Source organism: Manis pentadactyla, chromosome 7 (assembly GCF_030020395.1).
Source record: "Manis pentadactyla isolate mManPen7 chromosome 7, mManPen7.hap1, whole genome shotgun sequence".
Lineage (NCBI taxonomy): Eukaryota > Metazoa > Chordata > Mammalia > Pholidota > Manidae > Manis > Manis pentadactyla.
The window spans coordinates 47,297,853-47,323,527 of record NC_080025.1 but is presented as its reverse complement, the minus strand read 5'-3'; the positions used below and the strand labels follow the sequence as shown (position 1 = coordinate 47,323,527).

The 25,675-nt window shown below is 42.0% G+C and overlaps 1 protein-coding gene across 2 annotated transcripts in view; it reads left to right on the top strand.

Annotated features, from left to right (window-relative positions):
• The window catches only part of ABCA13 (ATP binding cassette subfamily A member 13), a 390,923-nt gene extending 367,164 nt beyond the window's left edge, over positions 1–23,759 (top strand). Inside the window, exons 60-63 of one of the 2 annotated variants that reach the window (XR_008998757.1) lie at positions 19,899–20,004; positions 21,178–21,315; positions 21,961–22,830; positions 22,863–23,759. Coding sequence is in view for 1 of the 2 variants with exons in the window: in XM_057505338.1 (XP_057361321.1) it covers positions 19,899–20,004; positions 21,178–21,315; positions 21,961–22,056 (340 nt within the window). In the remaining variant the exon portion in view is untranslated. Of the gene's footprint in view, positions 1–19,898; positions 20,005–21,177; positions 21,316–21,960 lie in introns of both variants that reach the window. The other variant, XM_057505338.1, reaches the window with a different exon arrangement.
• Positions 23,760–25,675: the final 1,916 nt, after the last annotated feature.

The window sequence follows — 25,675 nt, the reverse complement described above, 5'->3', positions numbered from 1 at the left end:
GTGCTCAGGTTGGGTGTTAGAGCCAGCAGTCAAAGTGTGCAGAATTCCTCTCCAACTGATATGGTCTCTAGTCTTTCCTCCTCCTGGTTTTAGTTCTCACAATGTGTAGGTTTGGGGACAGATTGTTAGTAACTATGAACTACAGAGTCATGTTAAGCAATAAATAGCCTGTGGGTTATTCACTGAAACATTGAACCTATTACATCTGAAGAAATAACTTGTAAAGTTGGTATTTTCTTGTAACAAGTGAACCAACTACATATGTTTGTGTATGGAGATAAAGAATACTGGACTGGTCATGACTTGGAATCTGGTGTCTAAAGCTGGTTGTGCTGAGTGTCAGTGTCCACACTCTCCCAGTGACAACAGCATTGGCATGAAGTGGGTGACTGCTGTCAGCTTGTTCTGTCCATACCCTTCTTTCCAGGCGCTTGTGCCCTGAGGACATTAAAGCATCCATCACACATACTCTGTGGCCGCACACCTTTGTAACCCTGACTCAGCCAGCAATCTTGTTATTAGGATAGAAGAAAGGTCCCACTGGGGTCTGACCACATCTCTATGTGTTGTGACTGTGAGGGGGGGCTTTGGAGTTTCGATTTGGACTTGTTAGGTGGAGGGCCAGGGGCACCGTGACGCCCCTGGGCCCCTGCAGGGGGACACTCAGCAGAGACAGGCTGGTCTGGCTCGCTTGCTCCTGTTACAGAGTTCTCTGTCTGAGACCCAGCTACCCAGTGCATCGTTCTGAGGACATGAGGGGCGTGGTGCCCTCAGAGGGGGCCTCACTCACGCCATGCTTTCCTGTTGGCTCCTGTCACTCTTGCACAACTCATCCCAGTGTGTCATACCTCCAAGGAGCAGGGAGAACAAGGAGGCCAGTGGGTCACAGAGGAGCTTCTGCAGTTGTTGTGAAAAAAAATTAAACAGCCAGAATGGGTGTTCCTGTGGGGCGAGCTGAGTAGCCTGCTGAGGGCGTGAGCGAGGTGGTGCCAGGACACCGGGAACCTGAACAGGAGGGTAAAGATGGCCTTGGTGATTTGGGATTTAGAAGACCTGGAGAGTGAGGAGGGCACAGGGGGCAGAGCATGGGGAGGGAGGGCTGGGAGAGCCTTCGGGAAGCACAGGAGGGCCTAGGTTTGGGGTAGGGGTGCTGCTGAGGGGCTTCCCACAGGGGAGCTGATGCCCACCTGCAGAGACCCCACAGGGCCAGGTGTCCTCCCCAGGCGACAGACACCTGCCCTGACCGGCCCCTGCTGGATCACCACCACCTGATGACTGTGTCCCCATTGGCCCATGGCTTCCCTCCCGGTGGCCTTCTCTGGCCTTCCCAGCACTCAGCATTTCCTGCCCTTTGCCTGCATTTCCTCTTCATAGCAACAACCTATTTCTCTTCTTTGGCATGTAATTGCATTCTCCCCACCAAAAGGTCTGCCTGTGCAGTGTTTGATTTCCCTAGGGCCACCTTGTTCTTGGTTGCCCTCATGCTTCCAGAAAGCAGGGCCTTTGTCCTTTATCAGTCCCATGTGGCCCTGTGCTCGGCCTCGTGCCACCTCAGAGGTGCCATCTGGGGGCAGTGACAGCCAGGCCTGAGTGCCATGGCCTGGGAAAATCAGAACCACACCAGGAGGACAAGCATGGCCCTAAAGGGTTAGGTTTTGATGCTCCCAGAGGGAGAATGTTTCCAGACTAAATTCACTCATTTATGGACTTGATGTCCTCTTTTCTTCTCAAGTTCTAGAACTTCTTGTTATCCCTTCTTAAATGTCTATCATATTTGATACCTCTAAATAGCTAAACACTGTGTTAACCTTACAGTTTGTATCCCAACATATTTTTTAAAGGTTATTTGTGTTCATACAATCCAACCAAGCCTAAGTGTACTAATCATGGTCATACATGTGTGTGTGGGTATGCATATGTGTAAATGCGTGTATGCATGCATGTGTATGTGCATGTGCATGAATGTGCCTGTGTGTGTGCACAGAGGAGAGGTGGAGTAGAGTGGAAGCTGCCTGGTGGATGGGGATGGCTAGCACCCCCCTCCCTGGGCACCGATGCTTTGTCCTCAGCATGAGGGGCTTATCCCCAGGCCTCTGCATGTCATAACTGGAGCCTTGACAGCAGCCTTCTCACCCCCAGACTGTGGCCACATTCATGCTTAAGGGCCAAGTGTTCCTCCTGTTTGCTTTTCCCTCCCTTGGGACTGACGTAAGCAGAAAGTTTAAGCTGAGTGTTAAAGCAGCCCCTCCCAGGGAGGGAAAGAAATGCCACTTCCAAAGCATGGAGTTTGGAGTTAAAAGTACACTAGGGTAACATCAGTGGGCAGGGAGGACAGGGCTGTTTGTATATAAAACAGCAAAGCTTTAAATGGTATAAATAAAAACCTAAGACTATGAGAACTTTCATTTTCTTGAGTTGTCCAACACAAAAACTTTTGGAATCACAAATAAAAATGGAGTAGACATCAAAGAATTCTGTGATTGATTTGTTATCTAGCCATTCTCCTTAGAATAAAAAGTATAGTCCAGTGATGTGTTGGTAGATTCTACTCTAAGTAATGACAGCAGGTGTAATGATGTTTGCACTCCCAAGCTAGGACTCTCTGGGTAGCTGCAAATTAGCATAGCACCTTAGGGGACACCATATGCTTCAGGGTGACAATGTTGTAAATTGTAAAACACTGCTATAAACATAAAAGCTTAGATTAAGATTATATCACCAAATAATAATCCAACTCATTTAAGAGTGAAATAGTTGATTCAGTATGTTTATGTAATTTTCACAATTGGGGAAGGAAGTTTGTACATGACCCCATGTAATGATTTCTGCCATGCCGTAGAGCTATGGAAGGAAGAGCTTCTGAATTCAGTTTTGCTTTGTTTTAAAGCATCATAAAATTCAAGGGCTTCTACAAACTGCTGAATTAACTCTTATTAGAAATGGTTCTTCTAGGAGAAAGAGGGCTCCCTTGCATCTCCTCAGCATAGGGTCACCCCCACTGATAACGTGTCATTTGTCACTTCATTTGCTTTCACAACATTGTGTTGCATGTCCAGCCACGTTGCTCCAGTGCAGTTACCTGGGAAGTTTCTGAGCTGCATGTCCTCATGCTGGACATTTTGTTTGTATGCCTCTGGCCTTGGAAATTCAGATCATGGGCAACATCACTTTGCCAAAGGGGATAGTTTGCTTTTATTTTTTAAGATTTTCTTAAGAACAAAGAGACTCCTTCTAACCACAGTGGGATGGGAAATGGCAGTGTTTGAGACATTTTTAAAATAGATTCAGACTCACATCACGATTCCTGTTCATTCATGTGTATTTGTTGAATGCCCATTTTATAAGAGACAAAAAGGCATGGTCCTTCGTCTCAGTAAGCTCACACCCTAGTGTCAAGAGACACACTTACATGTAAGGTAAATGCAACAGACAGTGATAACTGTTCTCAGGGATCAGTGAGTGAACAAACTATTAGGAGATGCAGCTCAATTTAAGTCATTAAATGTTATCGAATTTTTATGTGTGACCAGGCTTTAAGATTGAGTGGTGAATAGGCATGACCCCTGCAACGAGTGGAATAGGCTCACACATCAAAAACTGCAAAGAGAGACCGTAAGAGCTACTAGAAGTTTTCCTAGTGCACATGGTGGCAGTTAGGAAGAGACAGTGCACGTTCCATGAAGAGGAGGCATTTAAACCAAATCTGTTCATAGGCAGCCTATCAACTCTGATCTCATTCCCAACGACATGAAGAGGCATGGAGATAAATAATGCCAGTTGTGTTTGGGAACAGCTTGACTGTAGTATGGGGTACAGGTCCAATAGTGGGGATACCCCTGAAGGCAATTTCAGGGGTCACTCCATGGGATGTTTTAATTCAAGAATGAGAAATGAGGGACCAGAAGGAAGCAATGAGACGGGAGCAGGAATGGCCCGTTAAAGGGCTGTTTTTGTCCTCTGGCTGGAAGTCATTTACATAAACTGAAGTTGGCTGGTGACAGGACCTGTGAAGAAGTACAGGTGGCAGTGCAGAGAAAAATGGTAGGACTTTACAATGGACTGTGGGGCTTAGGGACAGAGAGGCCATCGTGGTCAGGAGCCCCGGCCTTTGGGGGATGGAAACAGGCTGTCTCAGAGAAATGAGAGGTCTGGTGTGCAAGGAGGATATGTAGGGCTGGTGGGTGGTCCGAGATGGAGGGGGCAGATGGTGTGCCTCCCGGGCCTCTGCACCCTGGCAGGAGGCAGGAGAGGGATGCACACCGGGATGCTCTGGCCTCTCGTGGACGCAGGGAGGGAGTGGCCGCGCTCCTCACAGCTCCGCATCAGTGTTTATAAACCCTGAGGTCAGGGCCCTCATCTGCACTGTGGTGTCTGTTTAAACATTACTGAGCCGTTTGCCAAATGCTTTTGCTGTGTTATCTCATTTGATCCTTGCAACAGTAAATAGCTACTATTTTACCCACTTCAGCATAAGGAAACTCAGACCTAAAGCACTTTTGACTGTTGGTCCAAAATACAGAGTCAGTATTGGAAGAGGGCAATTTTCAGACTCGGTTTCTTGGCTCCTCCATTTCTCATTCTTTTCCTACCACTGCTGTTTTGTCAACTCTGTTGCCTGCAACTGATTGCAGAGCAGAGCTCTGCCTCAGGGAGACGTCACGGGAACTTATGTGCCTGGAACTGCCGCTTCCTCTGTTGAATTTACTTCCTGTTGAATTTGTTAAGGAAACAGACTGTCCTCTTAAAATATGGACCAGCTGCCCTTTGAAGGCTAGCACGGTTTTATGAGACAGAGGAGATATAGTCAGACTTGTCATACCAATACAGGACTTTGAGAAAATTATTTAACATCTCTGAAAGATTTTTGTTTTTTCCTTAATGGAGATAACAGTATGTATCTTACAGTCTTATATTAAGAGATGCAGGAAGACGCCGATCATTTTCCTGCCTGAGGGCTGGGACTCCCTCCTCCCCTGAGGTCAGTGCGAGGCTTCATTCCCTCAAGTGTTTACTCAGCTGTCCCTCTTTAGGGAGGTCTTCAGTGTCTGTTCTACCCACTCATAGAGGCATAAGAACCCTGACTGTTGGCTGGCACCATGGCCACTGGGAATTAAGAATCCATTTCTCAGCTTTCATGAGTGCTACATGTGGCTAAAGAGATATAATAGAAGAGGTGTCTGCAGCTTCAAGGATATGGATTTGTAGTGGCAGGCATGCACTTTTTCTGCCCTCCCTCCCTTCTATTCTCAAAGCAGGTATGATGGTTGGAGATGAAACACCTATCTTGGCCCACGAGTCAAAGTCAGCAATGGAGGTCTGTGAGCGGAGCAGCAAGACAGAATGAGAGGAATGGCCGTGCCCACTTTGAGCTGCCCGACTTCAGACTTTAAACTTGCTAATATCCCATCTACTTTGGGTTTTCTGTCACTCATACATGAATCTAAACAAACTAATACTCCCTGTGACATCATTAAATACAACAGTAGTATGTTTACCTGATGGTTTTCAATCTTGTTTCAGTTGAATGTAAGCTCTTGGAGGGTGGACCTTTATTTTTGTTTATTTCTGTAACATTTAGGATAATGCCTGGTACATGACATGTACTAAAGGTAGTTGCTGAGCAAAGAAATAAATGAGTGAATGAATTTAAAGTCCAGTACATGGTGGGCCTTTGCTAAATGATCCTTCCTTCCAAGGTGCTATGACTGGGCTTTAAGAGGAATCCGCTGAAGTTATGGAAGCATTCAGACTCTGCCTACCTTAATGAACAACTACCACTAATAGCAGTCAGTAATCAGCATTTTTGATAAAAACTTTTATTCAGATCCCGTTTATCTCTAGACAAGGCAGAGCCTGTTTTTTCTCAAAACCTTCTGCATTCACTCTTAGTTTGCTGCTTTTAGAAACAGGGCTTTATACCCAGCGTCTCCATTAACAGGCTCTATCGGGTTTGTGAATCAGGCCTAATTGCTGCCCTGGCCCTGGCAGTATTTTCTATCACCTTCTCTGCTGGATAGTCAGATTTGGCCGTGATGCACACTGACCTGCCAAGAATTAATGTGTGATGCAGACAGCAAAAATGGGCCATTATAAACTGTACCCTGTGGGATAATGAATTCTGATGGTAAATACAGCCTGTACAGCCTAAGCATAGGGAAATACAGGCTAGCCAAGGAAATGGATTTCTGTTAAATCAGAACTCTGTTTCAGAATAGATATTTTTCCAAAGAAGACATACAGATGGCCAACAGGTACATGAAAAGATGCTCAGAATCATTAATCATCAGGAAAATGCAAAGCAAAACCTCCCACCAGTCAGAGTGGCCACCATCCAAAAGACAAGGAATGACAAGCGTTGGTGAGGATGTGAAGAAAAGGGAGCCCTCCTACACTGCTGGTGGGAATGGAAATTGGTGCAGCCACTGTGAAAAACAGTATGGAGGTTCCTCAAAAAATTAAAAATAGAAATACCATACTACCCAGCAGTTTCACTTCTGCATTATTCAAAGAAAACAAAAACACTTACTTGAAAAGATTTTTGCACGCCTGTGTTCACTGTGGCACTATTTACAATAGCCAAGATGGAAGTAACCCTAAGTGTCCATCAATGGATAAATTGTGGTATGTATATGTGTGTGTGTGTGTATACATATGTATATGCATATTTGTGTGTGTATGTGTGTGTATGTACATACACACACATACACACACAACTGAATATTACTCAGCTATAAAAAGGAATGGAATCCTACCATTTGTGACAATGTGAATGGACCTCGAAGGCATTATGCTTAGTGAAATAAATCACAGACAAAAACAAGCTCATGGACACAGAGAATAGATTGGTGGTTTCTAGAGACAGAGGATGAAGAGTGGGAGAAATGGATGACCCATTTTTTTGTAGTTAAAGTTTTTAAAAAAGAACTACATTTCAGGTTTAAAATGGTTCAAGACTGGGATTTGTGAGGTTTATTCAGTCTGTGTTCAGTTAGCCTAAAATTTATGTGTATGTCTGTGTGTGTATATATTTATGAGTATGTATGTGCATGTGTCTGCGTGTATTTGTGTGTATGTGTCTGTGTGTGTGTGCATTCAAAAACATGCATGAACTCTCAAGCTTTCTTTGTTTCATAGCTTAGAAGCATTTTACCAATTTGATTTTTGGCTCCATTTTATCAAAAGCATAAAAGAACCTTCTACATCACTTGGATTTTGTTACAGAAAGTAGCAAACCAGTGTGTAAAATGCACTGGTTTATACAATTAGCATTCATCCTCATGAATCTGTCAGTTGCCTGGAGGTGGGCTGGTCCAGGTGTCTAGGATGAGTGGGTCTGTTCCCCCTGTGGTTCTTCCTCCCGGGAGCAGTGGGGGGTACAGGAGTGGAAAGACCAAAATACACAAGTATGATTCAGGCCCCAGGTTAATTCACACCTGCCAACATCCCTTTAGCCAAATCAGGTCACAGAGCTACAGAAAAGGGCAGTAAGCTAGTCCCACCCATTAGTGGAAGGACATGGCAAGGTTATGTGGCAAAGGGAAGGTATGTATGAAGGCAAGAAGAACTGGAGTCATGTTTACCATCTACTCCAATTCCCACATTTTGTAACTAATTTTTTAAACTGTGGCCATCTCTTCTTTGTTTTTTAACAACTTCATTAATACATTACATACCGTAGAACTTACCCATTTAAAGTGTATAATTCAGTGCTCTTTAGTGTGTTCACAATTTTGTGCAACCCCATCCACAATTAATTCTAGAATATTTTCATCTCAAGAAAATCCTGCCTTTTACAATAGATATTTTTAGATTGAAGCTATCATCCCTTCAATTCACTCCAACCCTTAGCCCCACTAATTGATTTTCTGTCTTCACAGATTTGCCTTTTATTGTCATATAAATGGAATTATGTAATATGTGGTCTTTTGTGACTGGCAGCTTTCATTTAGCATATCATTTTAGGGTTCATCCCTGTATTCAGTATTGTATTCCTTTTTTATGACCAAATAATATGCACACTTTGTTTAAACATTGTTGATGGGCATTTGGGTTGTTCCCACCTTTTGGATATTATGCATAATACAGCTATTTATTCATTTAGGTATGAGTTTTTGTGTGGACACATCTTTTCATTTTGGGGGGGCTATACCTTGGAGCAAAATTGTTGGATTGTATAGTAACTCTATGCTTAACCATTTGAGGAACTGTCAGACTATTTTCCAAATTGGCGATGCCATCGTACATTTGTATTGGCAGTGAATGAGGGTTCCAATTACTCCACATCCTTGCCATTACCTTTTATTATCTGAATTTTATTTAACCATTCCAGTGAGTATAAAGTAGTATCTCACTGTGGTTTTGATTTGCATTACTCTGATGACTAATGAGGTTGAACATACTTTCATGTGTGCTTACCTGCCATTTGTATATCTTCTGTAGAGAAATGTCTATTGAGATCCTTCGCCTATTTTTACACTTAGTTATTCATCTTTTATTATTGAGTAGAGGAGTTACATATAATAGACACAAGCCCCTTCTCAGATACATGATTTGCAAATATAGTCTGCCATATGTGGTTTGCCTTTTCCTTTCTTGATAGCATCCTTTGAAGCACAGATATTTTTAATTTTAGTATAGCCCAAATTATGTATTTTTTCCCTTTTGTTCCTTATGTTTTTGTTGTCATATCGAAGAATCCATTACGAAATCAAGGACAATGAAGATATATCCCTACGCATGATTCTAAGATTTTTACATGTTTAATGCTTACATTTAGGTATTTGATCCATTTTGAATAAATTTTTGCATTAACTGTGTGTGAGATAAAGGTTCATCTTCATTCTTTTGCATGAGCTATCCAGTTTTGCCAGCACCATTTATTGATAAGATAATTCTTTCCATTGAATGGTCTTGGCAACATTTTAAAAAATCACTTGACCTACAGGTTTATTTCTGGATTTCAGTTCTATTTCACTGCCTTATATGTTGATCCTGATGCTAGTACCACATGATCCTGATTAGTGTTGTTTTGCAGTAAATTTTGAAATTGGGAACTGTTGCTCCTCCAAATTCATTCTTAATCAAGATTGTTCTGGCTATCATAGGGCCATTGCATTTCCATATGAGTTTTAGAATCAGCTTATAATTTCTACAAAGAAGTCAGCAGGGATTCTGAAGAGGAATGTGTTGAATCTCTAGATCAATTTGAAGAGTATTACTAACTTAAAACAGGTTAAGTCATCTGAACCATGAACATGATATATTCTTCCATTTATTTAAATCTTTAATTTCTTTTAACAGTGTTACCTAGTTACAGAGTATAAGTTTTTCACTTCTTTTGTTGAATTTAATCCTTAGTATTTAATTTATTTGGATGCTATTATAAATGGGATTGTTGCCTTCATTTCAGTTTTGGATTGTCCATTGCAAGTGTGTAGAAATACAACTGGCTTTGTGTATTGATCTTGTGTCTTGCAACCTTGCTGAACTTATTCATTATTTCTAGTAGTATTTAGTGGATTCCTTGGACATTTCTGTATATACAGTCATGCCATTTATGAATATAGTTTGGCTTCTTCCTTTCCAAAATGGATACCTTGTATTTCCTTTTCTTGCCCAAGTGCTCTGGGTAGAAACTCCAGTACCGTGTTGACTGGATGCTGTGACAGTGGGCACTCTCGTCTTGTTCTTGATCTTAGGGAGAAAACTCCCAGTGTTTCATTGCTAAGTATTATTATTATTATTATTTTTTAGATAATTATTTTTTATTGAAGGGTAGTTGACACACAGTATTACATTACATTAGTTTCAAGTGTACAACACAGTGATAAAACATTTATATACATAATTCTAGGTTCCAGCTATCACCCTACCAAGCTGTTACAATATCTTGACTATATTCCTTATGCTATACATTACATCCCAGTTACTTATTTATTTTACCATTGGAAGTCTGTCCTTTTTTTTTTTTTTTTTTTTGTAAGGGCATCTCTCATATTTATTGATCAAATGGTTGTTAACGACAATAAAATTCTGTATAGGGGAGTCAATGCTCAATGCACAATCATTAATCCACCCCAAGCCTAATTTTTGTCAGTCTCCAATCTTCTGAGGCATAACAAACAAGTTCTTACATGGGGAACAAATTCTTACATAATGAATAAGTTACATAGTGAACAGTACAAGGGCAGTCATCACAGAAACTTTTGGTTTAGCTCATGCATTATGAACTATAAACAGTTCAAATATGAATACTCATTTGGTTTTTATACTTGATTTATATGTGGATACCATATTTCTCTCTTTATTATTATTATTATTTTTAATAAAACGCTGAAGTGGTAGGTAGATACAAGATAAAGGTAGAAAACATAGTTTAGTGTTGTAAGAGAGCAAATGTAGATGATCAGGTGTGTGCCTGTAGACTATGTGTTAATCCAAGCTAGACAAGGGCAATAAAACATCCACGTATGCAGAAGATTTCTCTCAGAACGGGGGGGTGAGGTTCTAAGCCTCACCTCTGCTGCTCCCCATTTTCTCACCTGATGGCCCCCCTGTGACTGTGCCTGTCTTAGGTTGTTCCTCCCTTGAGGAATCTTACCCGTCTCTGGCTAACCAGTCATCTTCCGGGGCCATACAGGGAAATGTTAAGTTGGTAAGTGAGAGAGAAGCCTTATTGTTTGAAATGGTTAGCTTTTTACTTCTTTGCATATTTATGCCCTGTAGCTTCTATGCCCAGCATTTGTCTTGAGGTATCTTTACCACTTGGAAGAATTATGATACTCGGTAAATTTGATATGAGGCACAAATTCTATTTAAGGGTTGTAATTAGGAAGGAAGAAGAAAAGCTATAGAAGTAGCAGGCGGAAGAAAACATGGGAAGATTGATTATTTCTTTGACATATCTTCTTGTAGAGTAACTTCAGCATGTATAGGTTTTAAGCTACTACTTAAATTGCGCACACACATTAACATAATAGGAGTATAGTTACATAACCAAAGCATATCTGTAATTACCAGCCATCTCCAGTGAAACCAAGAAAACCAGTTAGGCACCTTAGGCATTTGTGAAAACTTATCTGTGATATAGTGGATATTGTCCAACTGAACTTGAACAGTCTGAGAGAAATCAGACAAATTAAAACAACCTGCTAAGTATTATTTTATTTATGGGTTTTCATTAGTGCCCCTTCTCAGTTTGAGAAACTTCCCTTCTTTTCTTAGTTTGTTGCTCATTATTTATCATAAAAAAGTGTTGGAGTTTGTCCAGTGGTTCCTCTGCACCTACTGTGATAATCACGTTGTATATTACATTAGCTGGTTTTCAAATGTTAAACATACCTTGTATTCCTTGGATAAATCCTGTTAAATATATATATTTTTATGTTGCCATATACAATTTGTTAGTATTTTGTTGAGCATCTTTTGTTTTGTGTCCATGTTCATAATAGATATTGGTATTAATATCTATTATTAATTGGTATTAATATTTATTAATAATTGCCATTAATATATATTGTTTATTAATCTATTAATAATTTGTATTAATATCTATTATTACCATAATTGGTATTTATTTTTCTTTAAATACTTGTTAAAATTCACTAGTAAAGCCATGTAGGCCTGGCATTTTCTGTAAGGGTAGTTTAATTAATCTAATCTCTGTACTTGTAATAGGCCTGTTTATGTAGTCTTTTTCTTCTGAGTTGGTTTTGGTAGTTTTTGTCTTTCTAGGAATGCATCCACTTTATCTAATTTATATAATATATTAGAATATCATTGTTTGGAGTATTCCTCTATAATCACTTTATTTTTGTAAGGTTGGTAGTAAAGTCCTGTCTTTCTACCTATATTTCTGATTCTAGTAATACGAGTCTATTGTTTTTTTCTTCGGTCAGTCTAACTAAAGGTTTGCCAATTTTGCTGATCATTTCAAAGGACCAGCTTTGTGTTTCATTGTTTTTCTCTATTGCTTTTCCGTTCTCTATCACGTTAATATCCACTCAAATCTTTATAGTGTCCTTCCTTCTTTTTGCTTTAAATTTAGTTTGCTCTTCTTTTATCAGCATCTTAGGTGGTAGATTAGGTTATTGGTTTTTATTTTTATTTTTGCTTTAAAATTTTTATTGAAGTATCATTGATAGACTATCATACTGGTTTCAAATATACAGCACAGTGGTTCAATGGTTACCCAGTTCTCACCCACTCTACTGCAGTTCCATCTGTCAACATAGGAAGATGTTACAGAATCATTGGCTATATTCTTCATGCTGTACTATGATCTTTGTGATCAATTTGCATTATGATTGAGAATTTTTGTGCCCCCTTTTTCCCCTCACCCTCCCCACCCACCCACTTTAGACCCTCCCTCAGTGTTTGAGATTGGTTTTGACCTCCCAGGTTTCTCTGTCTGGCTCTCCGACACACTGGCCAGCCTATACTTTGGCCTAAATCTCCAAGGAATGCAACAATCTCATCCCCAGGACTGTAACCACAACCTCTACTGTTTGTCAGGAGGTCTCTTAGGCTTGAACTTCTCCCCACTCTGCTGCCAATGGAATTGGTTCCTTTGAGAAGAGATTGAGAATTATCCATTTATGGCCTACTTCTCCTTCAAAGGAGAATCTCTGTGCCATGGCTCAGGAACTGGGTAGGGGATGGTATTTGCTTCTCTCTGAGTGACACTTGCTTGAGGAGCTGAGTGCTCAGTGCAGCAGTCTCAGGGGACTGGTCTTCTTCAGCCTGCTTCTGCAGGTGTGGAACCATTGCTTCATGAGCCAGAGAAAAGGGTGATCTTGGCCCCAGTTTCTTTAGTGATAGGGCTTCCACGCTGCAGCTGAGCAGAAGAGTGGAGTCTCTGTCTCTTTGTGGCATGTTTCTGGAATATAGCCTTAGTAGTATGTAGCCAGGCCAGGATGGGGAATGAAGACATTCTGCTCCTCCCAGGATGGTAGTTCTCTGACAGCAAGCTGGGGTCGGGGAGCCCTATGTTCTTGTAATACTCTCAGGGGTGGAGCTGCCATCTTGTTGGGCTCAGGGGTGGGAGGCAGAGAGCACCTCTCAGTTCAGATACTGTAGAATCTTGCCAGTCTTACTCAGTGTCTATAGACTTTTTGAATAAATGTTTTTTTTTTTCACTTGTTGTATGTCCTAAATACCAATTTTGGATACTTAAAATGGTTGCTTTTTATAACTTTTGTCATTTTCTCTGGGGAGCAGGTATGTGGAGCTCCTCACGCTGTAGTGCCTTAAGTGTGACCATCCTGTTTCCAAAACATCTATTCACATCCACTTCATGCTGGTTTTATACCTACATCTAAAGTGCCTGCACCTTAAAATGGGCATCCGGGTGCATTGTTCTGAGGACTTTTTGAATATCTGGTTTCCGAATGCCCTTCTCTCCTACCATTACCATAAGTATTTATAGTTTCAATGTATTGCTTATTAAACATATTTGATTAAACGACATTACGTAAGGGCAAGGACCCATCTTCGGATCGGACTCTGGGAAATCGCGCCAATATAATTATTTACGGAGAAGCCAGGGCATTGCCTGAAATATACAGATTGGTGCAATGTATTGTGGAACAGCTGGTCCCAATTAGCATTTTCTTTGTCCTGGTCATCCAGCTTCTACTTTGTGGTTGGAGGGACCCAGAGTAACATTTGAAAATAGTCATTGTCTTGATGATTCATTTTTACAACCCCTATCTCACCATGGTCTTCCTCTCCCATGGGAGACTTAGGAAAACGTGCCTGATTTCATGCCAGTGAGAGTTCAGAGACCCTCAGTCCAAGGGTTCTATGGGGTCCTGTGCTTTATGGTGTCCACATGCCCCCCTCTGTCCTTGTGTCCGCAGGGTTCCCCTGAGCGCCTGCTGCCCGGTTCTGGGAGCCAGGTCAGTCTCTTGTTAGTCATCCCTCCCAGTATTTGTCCCAAATAGTGCGTGGGTTTAGCTAATTTCCTGATATTTGCTGACTGTGGATCTGAGGGGAAAGTCACCCCAGAGCACACCAGAGCCCTGCTCACCGGGCCGCAGCCTGTGTTCTCCGCGGCTCCTGTCTTGGCTGCCCTGGCAGCTGATGCTTGCTCACCCCGCTGTCCACCAGGAAAGGTCCGGCCACATTCAGGCTCCAGAGACTTTCACCTTGAGTTTGGCTTCTCTGAGTGCCATCTCAACAAGTGGAGGGAGGCTGCTCCTTCAAGCGATTCCTCTCTGCTAAGAAAATAGTTCATTTTTCTTATTATTCCGTTATTGTTGTAAAGGCTGTGGGGTCTGACTGGAGTCCATAGAGATTATCTGGAAGCCCTCTGACACTGAAGGCAAAGAGGTCTAATCACATCTTCTGGAAGGACCACTACCCCCTCACGTGCTTCAGACCACAGCCAAACAGAATAATGTGCACCTGCTTACGTGCCTGTACAGAATGTCTGAGAGGAGGAGCACTAAAGTGCTTATGAGGCTGTGAGCTCGGCACAGGCGGTGGCTGGACAGGTGTGCTGGCTCTGAAGGCTCACCATAGTCATGATGGTGGTGTCCCCTCTGCTGGGTCTCGCCTGGTAGATGCTCTGGGCTTCTCTCTGGGCAGTGCTCTTCAGGCTAGGAAGTACATCTCCATGGCCTTTCTCCAGGAGTTGGGGGCGGGGGGGTTGTGTAATATGCTGGTAGGCTTAGAGAGGAAACATCAGGATGACAACGACGGCTGTGGTTCCCGCTGCCCCCACAGGTGACTGAGCCCAGTGTGGTGGCTGACCCTAACTGCAGTAAGGCTCCTAGTGTTTGCCACATTAGGATGTCAGCTATAACAGGACATTGGGTTAGCTGCTAGAAACATTTCCTGTTCCCAAAGACTTTACCCTTCTGGTACTTACCACACCCAAGGTGGGTGGACACTCAACCCACAGAAATGCCCTTCTCTTTGATGATAGGCTTTGGACTTTATTCACTTTAGGGAAGTGTGCCACCTTGTAGCACTTTCATGTTAGGGCCCATGTTCTCTTAGGGAGACTGAATAGGGGGCCATGCATGGAGTCCTACAGAACATAAGACCACATGAGCTCCTCTGTTTATTTGTTTTCATATGGCTTGTGTTACTGTCTGCTAAATTGAACCAATCTGTTCATTGAAATCACTTTTCATTGAAATAATTTTTATAGTGTCTTATTGGCCCTTACTTATTTTTAAATTAATTATTTTTATTTATATATTTTTAATTAAGGTATCATTGATATGCAATCTTATGAAGGTTTCACATGAGCCACATTGTGGTTTCAACATTCCCATATTACCAATCCCCCCCCCCCCAACCCCATTGCAATCACTATGCATCAGCATAGTAAGATGCTATAGAGTCACTACTTGTCTTCTCCGTCCTATACTGATACTGGCCCTTTTATGCAGGAGGATTATTACACATTGAGGAGCTGTTGTTATTCTTCTGTTAGTCAAAAAATCACATAAATAATTTATTTCAATAATAAAGAACTTTTTCAGATCCTTCCATGTTCCAAGAAAAAATTGTCTTCTGTTGCTCAGAGTGGAAATCATGGTGTCAGGATTTCAACTTGATAGGTAATAGTTACATTTATATTCCAACTTCCCCTTTAAAAGGGAAAAGAAAAAAATGCCTATTTGTCAAGATTGAGAAATACAGAAAACCACTCGTAATATTGTCAGCTATAAGAAGTATCTTTTGTCTATCTAGATTCTAGGGTATTTCTGAAATGACGGTAAATGTTCAGAGCTCATGGAAAAAATGCAGGGGACTGAATAAGAGATCATCTTATAAGCTATAATCTCACCATCCTGAAAACAAAATAGTCTGTGCTGCTTGTTTGGTCGGTAAAATGGTATCATGTGAAGATGAGGGCACTTGTTTCTTCATCCTGCTGTCTCGGCTATTTAAAATGACTCCTTTAAAATTATCCCTTTTGATTATCCCAAAATGAAAGGAAAAAATACAGAAGTAATCAGTACATTTGCTGTTTGGTTAAAAGAGAAACAGAATTCCCATTCCACCAAACTGTCACAAGGAACTAAATCCATTCATTAACTCATGAAGCAGGGATTGGACTCCCCGGCAGAAAAGCTGATAGAGGCCTTGCCCTTGAGCGGCCCTGCTGTAGTAGCTGACATAAATAGAAGGATACTGTGCCTCTGGAGGCACAAGGAAAGGACCTCCCCATTCCCCAGGAGCTGAACGGAGCCCAAGGCAAAGGCCTCCACACCCAGAATAGGGCCTTGCACACTGAGCATTAAGTACGTGTGTTGAGTGGATGGAGGAAGGGAGATTGGTGTGCACAAAATGAAGAGGCCATAGAGGAGAGCCTGGTGGGTGGAGCCCAGGAGCTTGACTGTGGATGGGAGACTTCCAGCCTGGAAGCTGGCAGGGCCTCCTGAGTTCTGAGACAGTTCTGTTGGCCCTTCCCTGTGGCAGCCAAACTCTGGATTCTGGATCTATAGCTGGTAGAGTCATTTAAGAAAGCGACACCATGGCTGCAGAGAGGAATCTTTATAGAGCTGTGCTGACCTGGGTCAAGCTTCTCTTCCCTGTGAGGCTGTGCCATTGACCCACTGTTACCTTGCCTTCAAACTGAGAAGCTCATGGAGGTTCTTCTCGAAGAGTTTCTTGCCCAGGAGGAATGCTGGTGTCAGCTGCCAAAGGCTGCTTTTTATTTGTTGTTTGTCAGAGGCTCTCTTTATGTAAATACCTTCCATCTGCAATCCCCACAACCATTCTGATTTGCATATACAACGATGAGATAGTTTCTGAACCAAACTATAGTTGGAGTAAGAAAGGAACTGGGGATGGAGAGATGTGGTTTTGGAGTTTGAAGGCCTGCAGTAAGCTGAGTGGCATGAAGTCCCCAGACCTGTGTGGGCCCCATGACTTATAAAGAGGAAGCCCTCTGTTCTCCTGGCTGCAGAAGGTGACTGTGCGAGTTAATGAACTGCTGGGGTGAATGGTGAGCCAGGGCCTGCTGCACGCGGGAGTCTGAACCCCACTGGCCAGTGGGGGCTGCACCTCCATCCCTTCCCTCTAAGGTGCATGACTTTGACCAAATGACCTGACCTCCATGTGATTCCCTTTCACTTTAGTCCTAGGGACAGAGGTAACAACATGGAAATTCTTGGAGTTTAATGTGGAGCCACATGCTTAGCAGTTCTGTGACAGTGTCAGTGGGTCCTGTGCTGTCACGCTCTCCTCCCCTGTCAGCAGGATCACGTGGGGACTGAGATGACAAGGTGGTTCCAAGGTGGCCAGCTGCAGGCCAGCCAAGTGCTCACACAGACCTTCCTTCTGCATCCATTCCTCAGCTGGCCCTTCTCACATTCTCACCCCTCTTGAGATGTCTGGCATTAAAAATACCTGCACGGGTGTTTGTTATTCCACTACCACCTTGCTCATTCTTGGATTTCAGCATTTATTACATATTTCACCTTTAATGTTGGTTGCACCAAAATGTATTGCAAATAGCAGTTGAATACTTATAGGCACCTTTCCTGGCAGGTATTGCTGTTTATTTATCTTTACATTATCTCCAAATATGCAAATGATATAGACATATGGATTTTGTAGAAATGTCAGACCAATGAGTGAATATATGAACAATAACTCATCAGATTGGCATGAATATGTAAGTTATAGGCAGAAATGAGAAAGTAAAGCTAATATAAATTAGATACTTGAATCATAATGAATGGGATAATCTACAAAGATTCTCTTAGTCATTGAAAATGACATGCTTTTTTAAGTTTCTACCCAGAAGTCTTATTGACTGAATATTCTAGAAAGATGCTGAGAAGTTTGCCAACCTATTTCAGGAATATTTTCTCTGGAGATTTTTTTTTTAAAACAACTGTGTAAATCAGAATCTCTAGAGTAATGCTGTAAGTTGCTTCATTCCAATGAAACTTCATTTTGAAAGAATTTTAGATATTAATATGTAGATATGCTTCTAGTGAGAATTTAGCAGACAATTATTGGAATTTAGCATTTTTTCCAAACACATTAGCAAAAATGCCCTGAGGGCTGCCCCTTCTGTAGATGGCGAGAGCAGACCTCTGCTTACTATCTGCTCCCAGCTCGTACTTCTGTTCAGTAGGTACCCCAGATTCATGTTCTTGTCCTTTCATCTGCTTTTGTCAAAGTGTTCCCCAAAGAAATCAGGAGCTTCCTCACACCAAAGACAGTGTTCTCCCATGTTAGTCATGTCCTGCACAGAACCCACATTTCGGCATATATTTATTTAGTTACTCAGTGCCTGACACTGTCCCAGGTGGTTTATGAGATTGATTTATGCAAGGCTCTGACAGCCTTACCAGGCAGCTAGTATTTCCAGCCCATTTTCCAGGGTGGGAAGAGTTGCCTCCTTGGGGTCCCACATCCAAACCCGGGCTGCCCATCCAGATCTGGCATCCCAGTGCAAACATTGCATTATGCTACGATCATTATCAGCACGGGACCAGAAACACATCCCAGTCCTCAGACATCCCCGGGACACGGCCTTGGGCACAGACTCAGCTGAGAGCTCTCTGAAGAATAGGAGCTCCTGCGGCACATGCCGAGCCTTTTTCTCTCCCATGGAGAGATGGCAGAGATGGAAGTGGGTGGCCCTTGTTAACGGGTAGCATGGTTCTGACCTGCACTTCTGGGCAGAAGAGGAATGGTAGACAAACATACCCCCTGTACTGACACAGTTTTTGGCCTTTAGAAATTCTTAGGGAGAGCTAAGCATATTTTCTGCTTTCATTCACATTTCATTCATATTTTATCAATGTCCTCAACAACCTCTTTGCTACAAGTGGATTCAAAACCACCAATGCTGAATAATAGGAGGCAGCTGGGACCACATACAAATCTCAGGGGAAATTTGAAATCAGTGTAGGAGGCAAGAAAACAGAACCAGACCAGGATCTCTGGGGTTGCTGATCTTAGGTCTTCTTCACCAGAAAAATGATTTGACTCACAAACATATTAAGATCAACCTCACTTGCAGAAAATTCACTTAAATGTAACACATCTTACCAGCAATGCTTTGTAAATGAAGGTGCTTATAAGGCTCTGGGCATAAAATTTCTTCATTCATTCAACTAATGTTTTTTAGTTCTAGGTACTTGGGGTAGGTATATTAGTGAACAAAACTGACAAAAAAATTATCATGATATATTCTGCATTTCTTTTTATATAGCAGGTTGTTATTGAGATACTGTTATGTGCCCAACACTCTACTAGCCATCGGGGATAGGCAGGAGAGTGACAAACATGGGTTTGGGGAGCCCCATAAATCCTAGGGGGTGCCATCTGAGATCGCTCTATGGTGTGAACAGACCTCAGGTGTGGTTCTGCAGGCACTGTGGAGCCACCAGCTACAACTTGCAGTGTTGGGAAGTGTGCCTCTGGGGCCAGCAGATCCCAGGCTGTCCCTGAACCCATTGGGTTGAAGTCCAGTTGGGAGAATTGTCTTCTGTGATAAACAAATGCTTTCGCTCCTTACGCATTCCTGTTCATCTGTCTCAGCCACACACTTCAATCACCACAGCCTCTGAAGCAGCCAGGGCTCCTCGGGCCAGTGTCCAGCCAAGCTGTCACTCTGTGACTCAGCACTGGGCTCTCGCAGTTGCCCTACCACCGCCCCTCTTTCATCGATAGGTATGAATGCCAGGGTTGGCGGATTTTTTTTAAAGATAAATCATTGTCTGTGTGAATGAATTGTGGCAAACTGCCTAACTGGATTGCAATTATTTTCCGAGTACTGTGTTTTTGAGATTCCAAATTCTTTCAACAATTTGGAATAGTTCCTTTCTTTTACTGCCTCCCTGTGAAAATGGACTTAGAATTTACCCATCTTAGGTCCATACAGTAGTAACCACATTTTTATTTCATTCGACCCTCAGGTTTGGTGATGGTTATACTGTCAAGGTTTGGCTTCATAAGGAAGCAAATCGACACAACACTGTTTCTGACTGCTTGAAGCTCTATTTTCCAGGAATCCAGTTTAAGGTAGTGCTAATATTCTACATTACTTCTTTGTTTTCAGCTTAAAAATCTCATAAAGGCACTTGGCTTTTATCCTGTTCTAGTTCTTTGCTGTCATAAGATAGTGCCTGTTGTCTCTGTCTCATTGCAAAGTGTAGACCATGCCTCCGCTCCACAGATAGCATGGACAGGGCATATTACCCAACCGCTTGCCCACATGTTGGGTTGCCCAGAGTCCACAGTGGGTACACCCTCCCCTGCCATCATGTGTGGTCACAGCTCATTTTGCTCAGGAGGGAAGACTGCAGAAGTAATCATCTTCTGTGTAGCCACTGTGGGCTTATAGGCTTGGTGGCTTCAGCATTAGTTCACAAGGGGTGCCCTGTGCCTGGGACCAACCATAATCCTCTACCAACCTGATGCAAAGCATGATCCCTGACTCAGCAGTGTAGTCATCACCCAGGAGCTGGTTAGACCTGCAGATTCCAAGTCTGCATTTTACCCAGGTGACCAGGGCAGCCCTATGCATGGTAACATCTGCAAAATACTGTCTATAGTTCTCTTGGATTACCCTGTGATCCTAGTTTATCATAGCTCCTAAGAGGTTGTCATCTGTAAAGTAGCCATCACCTACCTATGTGTTTCAACAAGAACCATGGGGTAAATCCTACCAGGTAAGAAGCATGCTGTGTAAGAACAGGCATTCATGCTCAGGTTCCCATGTTAATGGCCCTATATAATGGCTACCAATAGGGCTATCACCATTTGCACCTATGAAAACAAGAATCAGAATGGTGAAACACCCCACCAAGAGTTGCTTAGCTAAGGGCGAGGACAAGTGCACGCCCAGCCCAGGTCCCAGGGTGAAGGTCAGGGGGCCTCTGTGTTGTGGCACCTGAGCTTCCTCCTTCCCAGCTCTTGGTAGGCATCTTCTTCCCCTTAGAGAGGCCTTCCCCACCCTCAGGACATGTGAGGGGCAAGACAGCAGTGCTGCCCAGGGAACAACACTTATCAAATACACCTCACAATAGATGCTGTCAGTTGCATCCATAGAGATTCCTTAAACTGACCTCCACACCTCCCCGGTATTTAAGTGTGTGCTTTGAGAAAAGATAATTTAGCAATTAAATGTACTTAATAAATTTTGCTTAATGACTGCTAGGTATGTGATACAATGTGTTTCCTTTTGGTTTTTAGGGGCAGCGCCTTAATTTATTGGAATATCATGTGCCAAAAAGATGGGAATGCTTAGCTGACCTGTTCAAAGTTCTAGAGAATAATAAGGCTTCCTTGAATATCAAGCATTACTCCATTAACCAGGCCACTTTGGAGCAGGTATAGTGCCTTGAATGATTCAGTAGATTGCATTTTGGTATGTTCTTGAGGCCTATAGGCTGATTTTAAAACTAGCCAGATTACCTCTGCAGTAATCTGGACCCCTTTGTTTAATCACTGTTTGGTTTTATAAAATTCTGATAAGGATGATGAGTGTCAGGAGATTTGTTTATTGTCTGCTCTGCACTCTAGGTACATATTACCAGAGCTTCTTCTTATTCATAATTACGGTGGGCATTCAGCAAGTAAACCATAGCCCATCCACCTCCCCTTCCCCACTCTGCCCACCCACCAGCGTCTCCCAGGCCTCTGCTATAACTGGGTGCTAAATAACTTTGGGCATAAAAAGGCTTGCTTTACTAAGAGTACCAGAATGTCACATTGCATCACAACTTTCTTCTAAAGCCATGCTGAAGGCATTGAGAACTTTCATGTGATAATTGTCCAGAAACATTTACAATTCCTGGAGCTGTCCTCAAAGGATTTACCTGTTTATGGTGATTTCCTAGGGGGTGGTATGAATTAAAGGCTGTGGTTTGTAGAAAAAGTTGGGCAGTGCTCTGAGAAGGTGTCCTCTCTTAGAATCATTGACAACAAAAGGTCTTGGTTCTCGTAAGTTAACAGTTATGATACCATTGCTTTCAGGTGTTTATTAATTTTGCGACTGAGCAGCAGCAGCCTAAACAGTCTACTCCCGACCCATCCACGGACTCTTACCGGCCATCTCACCTGCCTATCTAAGCACTAAAGAAGATGTTTTTAAGAGGACCTAACCCTTCTCTTTCATTACCATTCATACTTGAAGATCAGAGGAGCCAGTGCACAGAGAAGGAGCTGAAAGATGTGTCCAGGAGTCACACTTCATTCTCTCCTCATTTTCTATTTTGAAACTCTTTGTTAATCAGGAATCAGCAAACTGAGAGGTCCTTCTTTCCTGTGGATATTTTGGGAGTTCCTGCAGCAAGGGTCCTCTCTCTGCAGAGCCACGGCGGGGTAGCTTCTTTGTGACACAGGCAGCAATGAGTCAGCAGTCCCAGTGGAGACCTTCTGCAGCTGCCAGGGCTGTCAGACGTTGTTCCAAACATGTCATGTCACTTTAAAGGACACTGAGGCTGCTGAGGTTAAAAACTCCTCATTTGTTTGTTTAGGAAGTAGTACCTAGGACTCTTCTATTTTTGTCATCTTTTCACTAGAGATGCTTATGCGTGTCTAAATAAAAACTCAGTGATCGAAATGCAAACTTTTCCTGATATTGGATGTCATTATATGGTCTGACATGAAAAAATTGCCAGCTTTTTCCACAGAAAATGCTTTTAAAGAAAAATAAGTATTAAAAAGCTTTATAGTCAACCCTTTAGCAAAATTAATTAAATGGAACTGAACACTCTGTATCATTTATAAAAGTTTTACCAGAATTTCACAAATTATAAATTTAGGGGGAAATATAATGTGGATGTATTTCTTTTTCTTAATTTGGATTCATAATTACTAATTTATTTAAGTTACTCTAAGCCAGTGGTTCCCAAATGCGGTGGTCCCCTTCGTAGCTATAGCAGCATCTCCTGGGAGCTGCAGAATCTTAGGCTCCCCAACCAGACCCAGTGAATCTAAAAGTGAGATTCACTAAAACTCACCCTCTGGGGCTGGAGCGCCACACTCCAGGTTTAAACAAGGCCTCCTGGTATTCTGATGCACGTCCTGGTTTGAGAACAAATGACCTAAGGAAATGTCCAGTTACCTTCTAATTATACAAGCAAAGTTAGCACAATATGTAGTAAATAAATGTTACTTTTCAAATATTTAAAGATTATCTAAAAATTATGCCATTCTCAGAATTATTGTTGTCAAAATGCTTTTCATTGTGAAGTACTGTGATGTGACTCTAAAAGGCTATATAAAGCTGACAGTCTGCATCTTGTACTTAGTAAAGTGCATTTAAAATCATGTGCCTCCTACATTGTGTCAAATAGTCTCCGGACAGTCATCTCGGAGTTATTTCTCAGCCTTCTTTGAATAACATTTTTCTGAAAGCTCAAAGGAAGAGCACATTAATTTCATTTTAAAATTTAACCTTATCCAATTAAGTTTTCGAGTAATAGTAGCTTGTTATCAAGGGACAACACTTTCTCACATTTCTTTACTGCAAGATTTCATTAAAATCTGTCTTTCCTGAATATCATCCTATATGCAACCGATTTTTAAAAGTTAAGGGTTAAGCCAATCATGTATAGTTTTGATTGAATAGTTTCATTTACATGAATCACATGAATTGTGCTTTTTTAAAGAATTTACAATTTAGGGTTTTATGATCCCTCCTAATTCTAACATTGTCTCATTGTCAAAATGGAAGATGTAATCTTTTGTTACTGTTGTTGAATGAATCAATAAAATTTGTAAAACACAAACTGGTTTATACTGCAGTGAATAAATGAAATGCACTTTAATTTAACCTGTTTCTTTGGATATAATTGTGTTTTTGCGAGTATGTTTTCTTGCATCTTTAGGGATCCAGTTTAATCTAGGAAAGGGAGAAATGCAGCTGCTCTAGATCTTTTAAAGCTTGAAAGGTTAACATTTAATTGAGTTTTTAGTCGACTATGTTCTGCTCCTAGGATTCTTAAGTCTTTGAGCTGCTGTGTTCTTGAAGGCTATGCTTTGAGGTATTGCCCTTAAACAATGAACGGGGAGAAGAGAGAAACTCAACATGTTAAACACCATTTCCCCGAAGACTGGACACAAAAGGTCAAATCTTATGTTAATGTTGAAAATGCCATTGCGTTTTTAAGTCATGCAGATATTTTATGCCTTGGAGTTAAACATTTGTCTTAAGATCTCTGGGCTGAAGTTCACACAACTGAGGCTTTTAAACAAACTATATTCCTTTGGAAGCATCCTGCATGGAGTGCCTTCAAGGCAGAGGTAACAAGGATTGTTCTAGTCCAGTGTTCTAGTCTGTATTTTATGGGTTTTCTCTTCCCCAATATTGAAACAGGTGATATATTATAGCCCTCATGAAACCAAGGCTGTAAAAAGAAAACAAGAAGTATGTTTTCAGAACAGCAAAGAGTAGAGGACTTACAGTTATCAGTAGTTTGGTTTAGTGGGCATGGAACTGAAATATAGTTCAACAGAATCCCTCCAAATCATCTTACATGATACACACACCATACACACCCTCCCATGCTATGCACTGTTCATGCGTGTGAACATGAGTACTTTGGCTTAATCACCAATTTTCCCACCCAAACGTGGGATGTAGGTATTTTACATTTTCAAGCAGGTCTGATCATGTTTCACCTCTGGCTTTTGCTCTGGGCTGTCTCAGCATTTCAGCTCAGTGATGGTGTTGGTATGGTATTTTTCTAGTATGTGACAGCTCCTTATCACATGCATGAATGATTTAAAGCCATTTCAGTCACATGCACACACATTCTTTCTTTCAGTTACTATTACTGAGCCTATTATTTGGGCATGGATAGATGGCAGGTACTGTGCACATGGGGTGGTAGACTAACAGGTAAAAAAGCCACTGTCCTCAGCGAGCATGCGGTCAGGCGGAGACTGTACAGGTGAGATTTATAGGCAGCAAGCACTCCCTGCAATGGGCCAGAGTGCTTCCCTCTCATCACGCGTGTAGGAACTTACTTGTACCAGTGGGGTTGACCTTTATGGATGGAGAAGACGGTGAAGGTCATTTGGGGGTAAGAGGATACCAGAGAAAATCACCAATGAACAGGGGGTATTTGCCTGTTACTCTGGGGACATTGATATATTTCTGGGTATATGTATTGAAATATGGATTCCATAGACATCAAGAACCCAGTAGCCATTTTTAGAATTTCCTATGTATTCCAAAGTGGCCACTGGAGTTCTAGCTATCAAAATATTCCAAGCAGCAAAAAAGTAGGAACTGGATGAAGGAGAAAAAAATACCACACCATTGAAAGAGGTCTCCTGGCAGTCTAACCTACTTAGGCTTATATGGCGTTGGCCAGAAAGAATCACATGGCTGTAACTTAGCTGCACGAATGTGTAGGCAGTGCAGTTTGAGTTGTGGCCCTAAGAGGAAGTGAGGGTTCTGGCTCTGGCAATCGGTACTGAACAGGCAGCCAGCAGTCTGTATTACAGCAATGCATAGCAGGCTTTATGGCCATTTTGCATGGAAACAAAATGAATTCAATTTTGGACAAGTTGAATAAACTAGGTAACGTCCAATTATGTGACTCTCTTTGGGCAATCCAGTCTCTAAGATCATTACTATTTTCAGGATTAATGTCACATTTAAACTCTGTAGATCAGATGCCATTTGTATTTATAAACTGTTATTGTCAAACTGAACGCAGTAGGCAAGGAGAAGAAA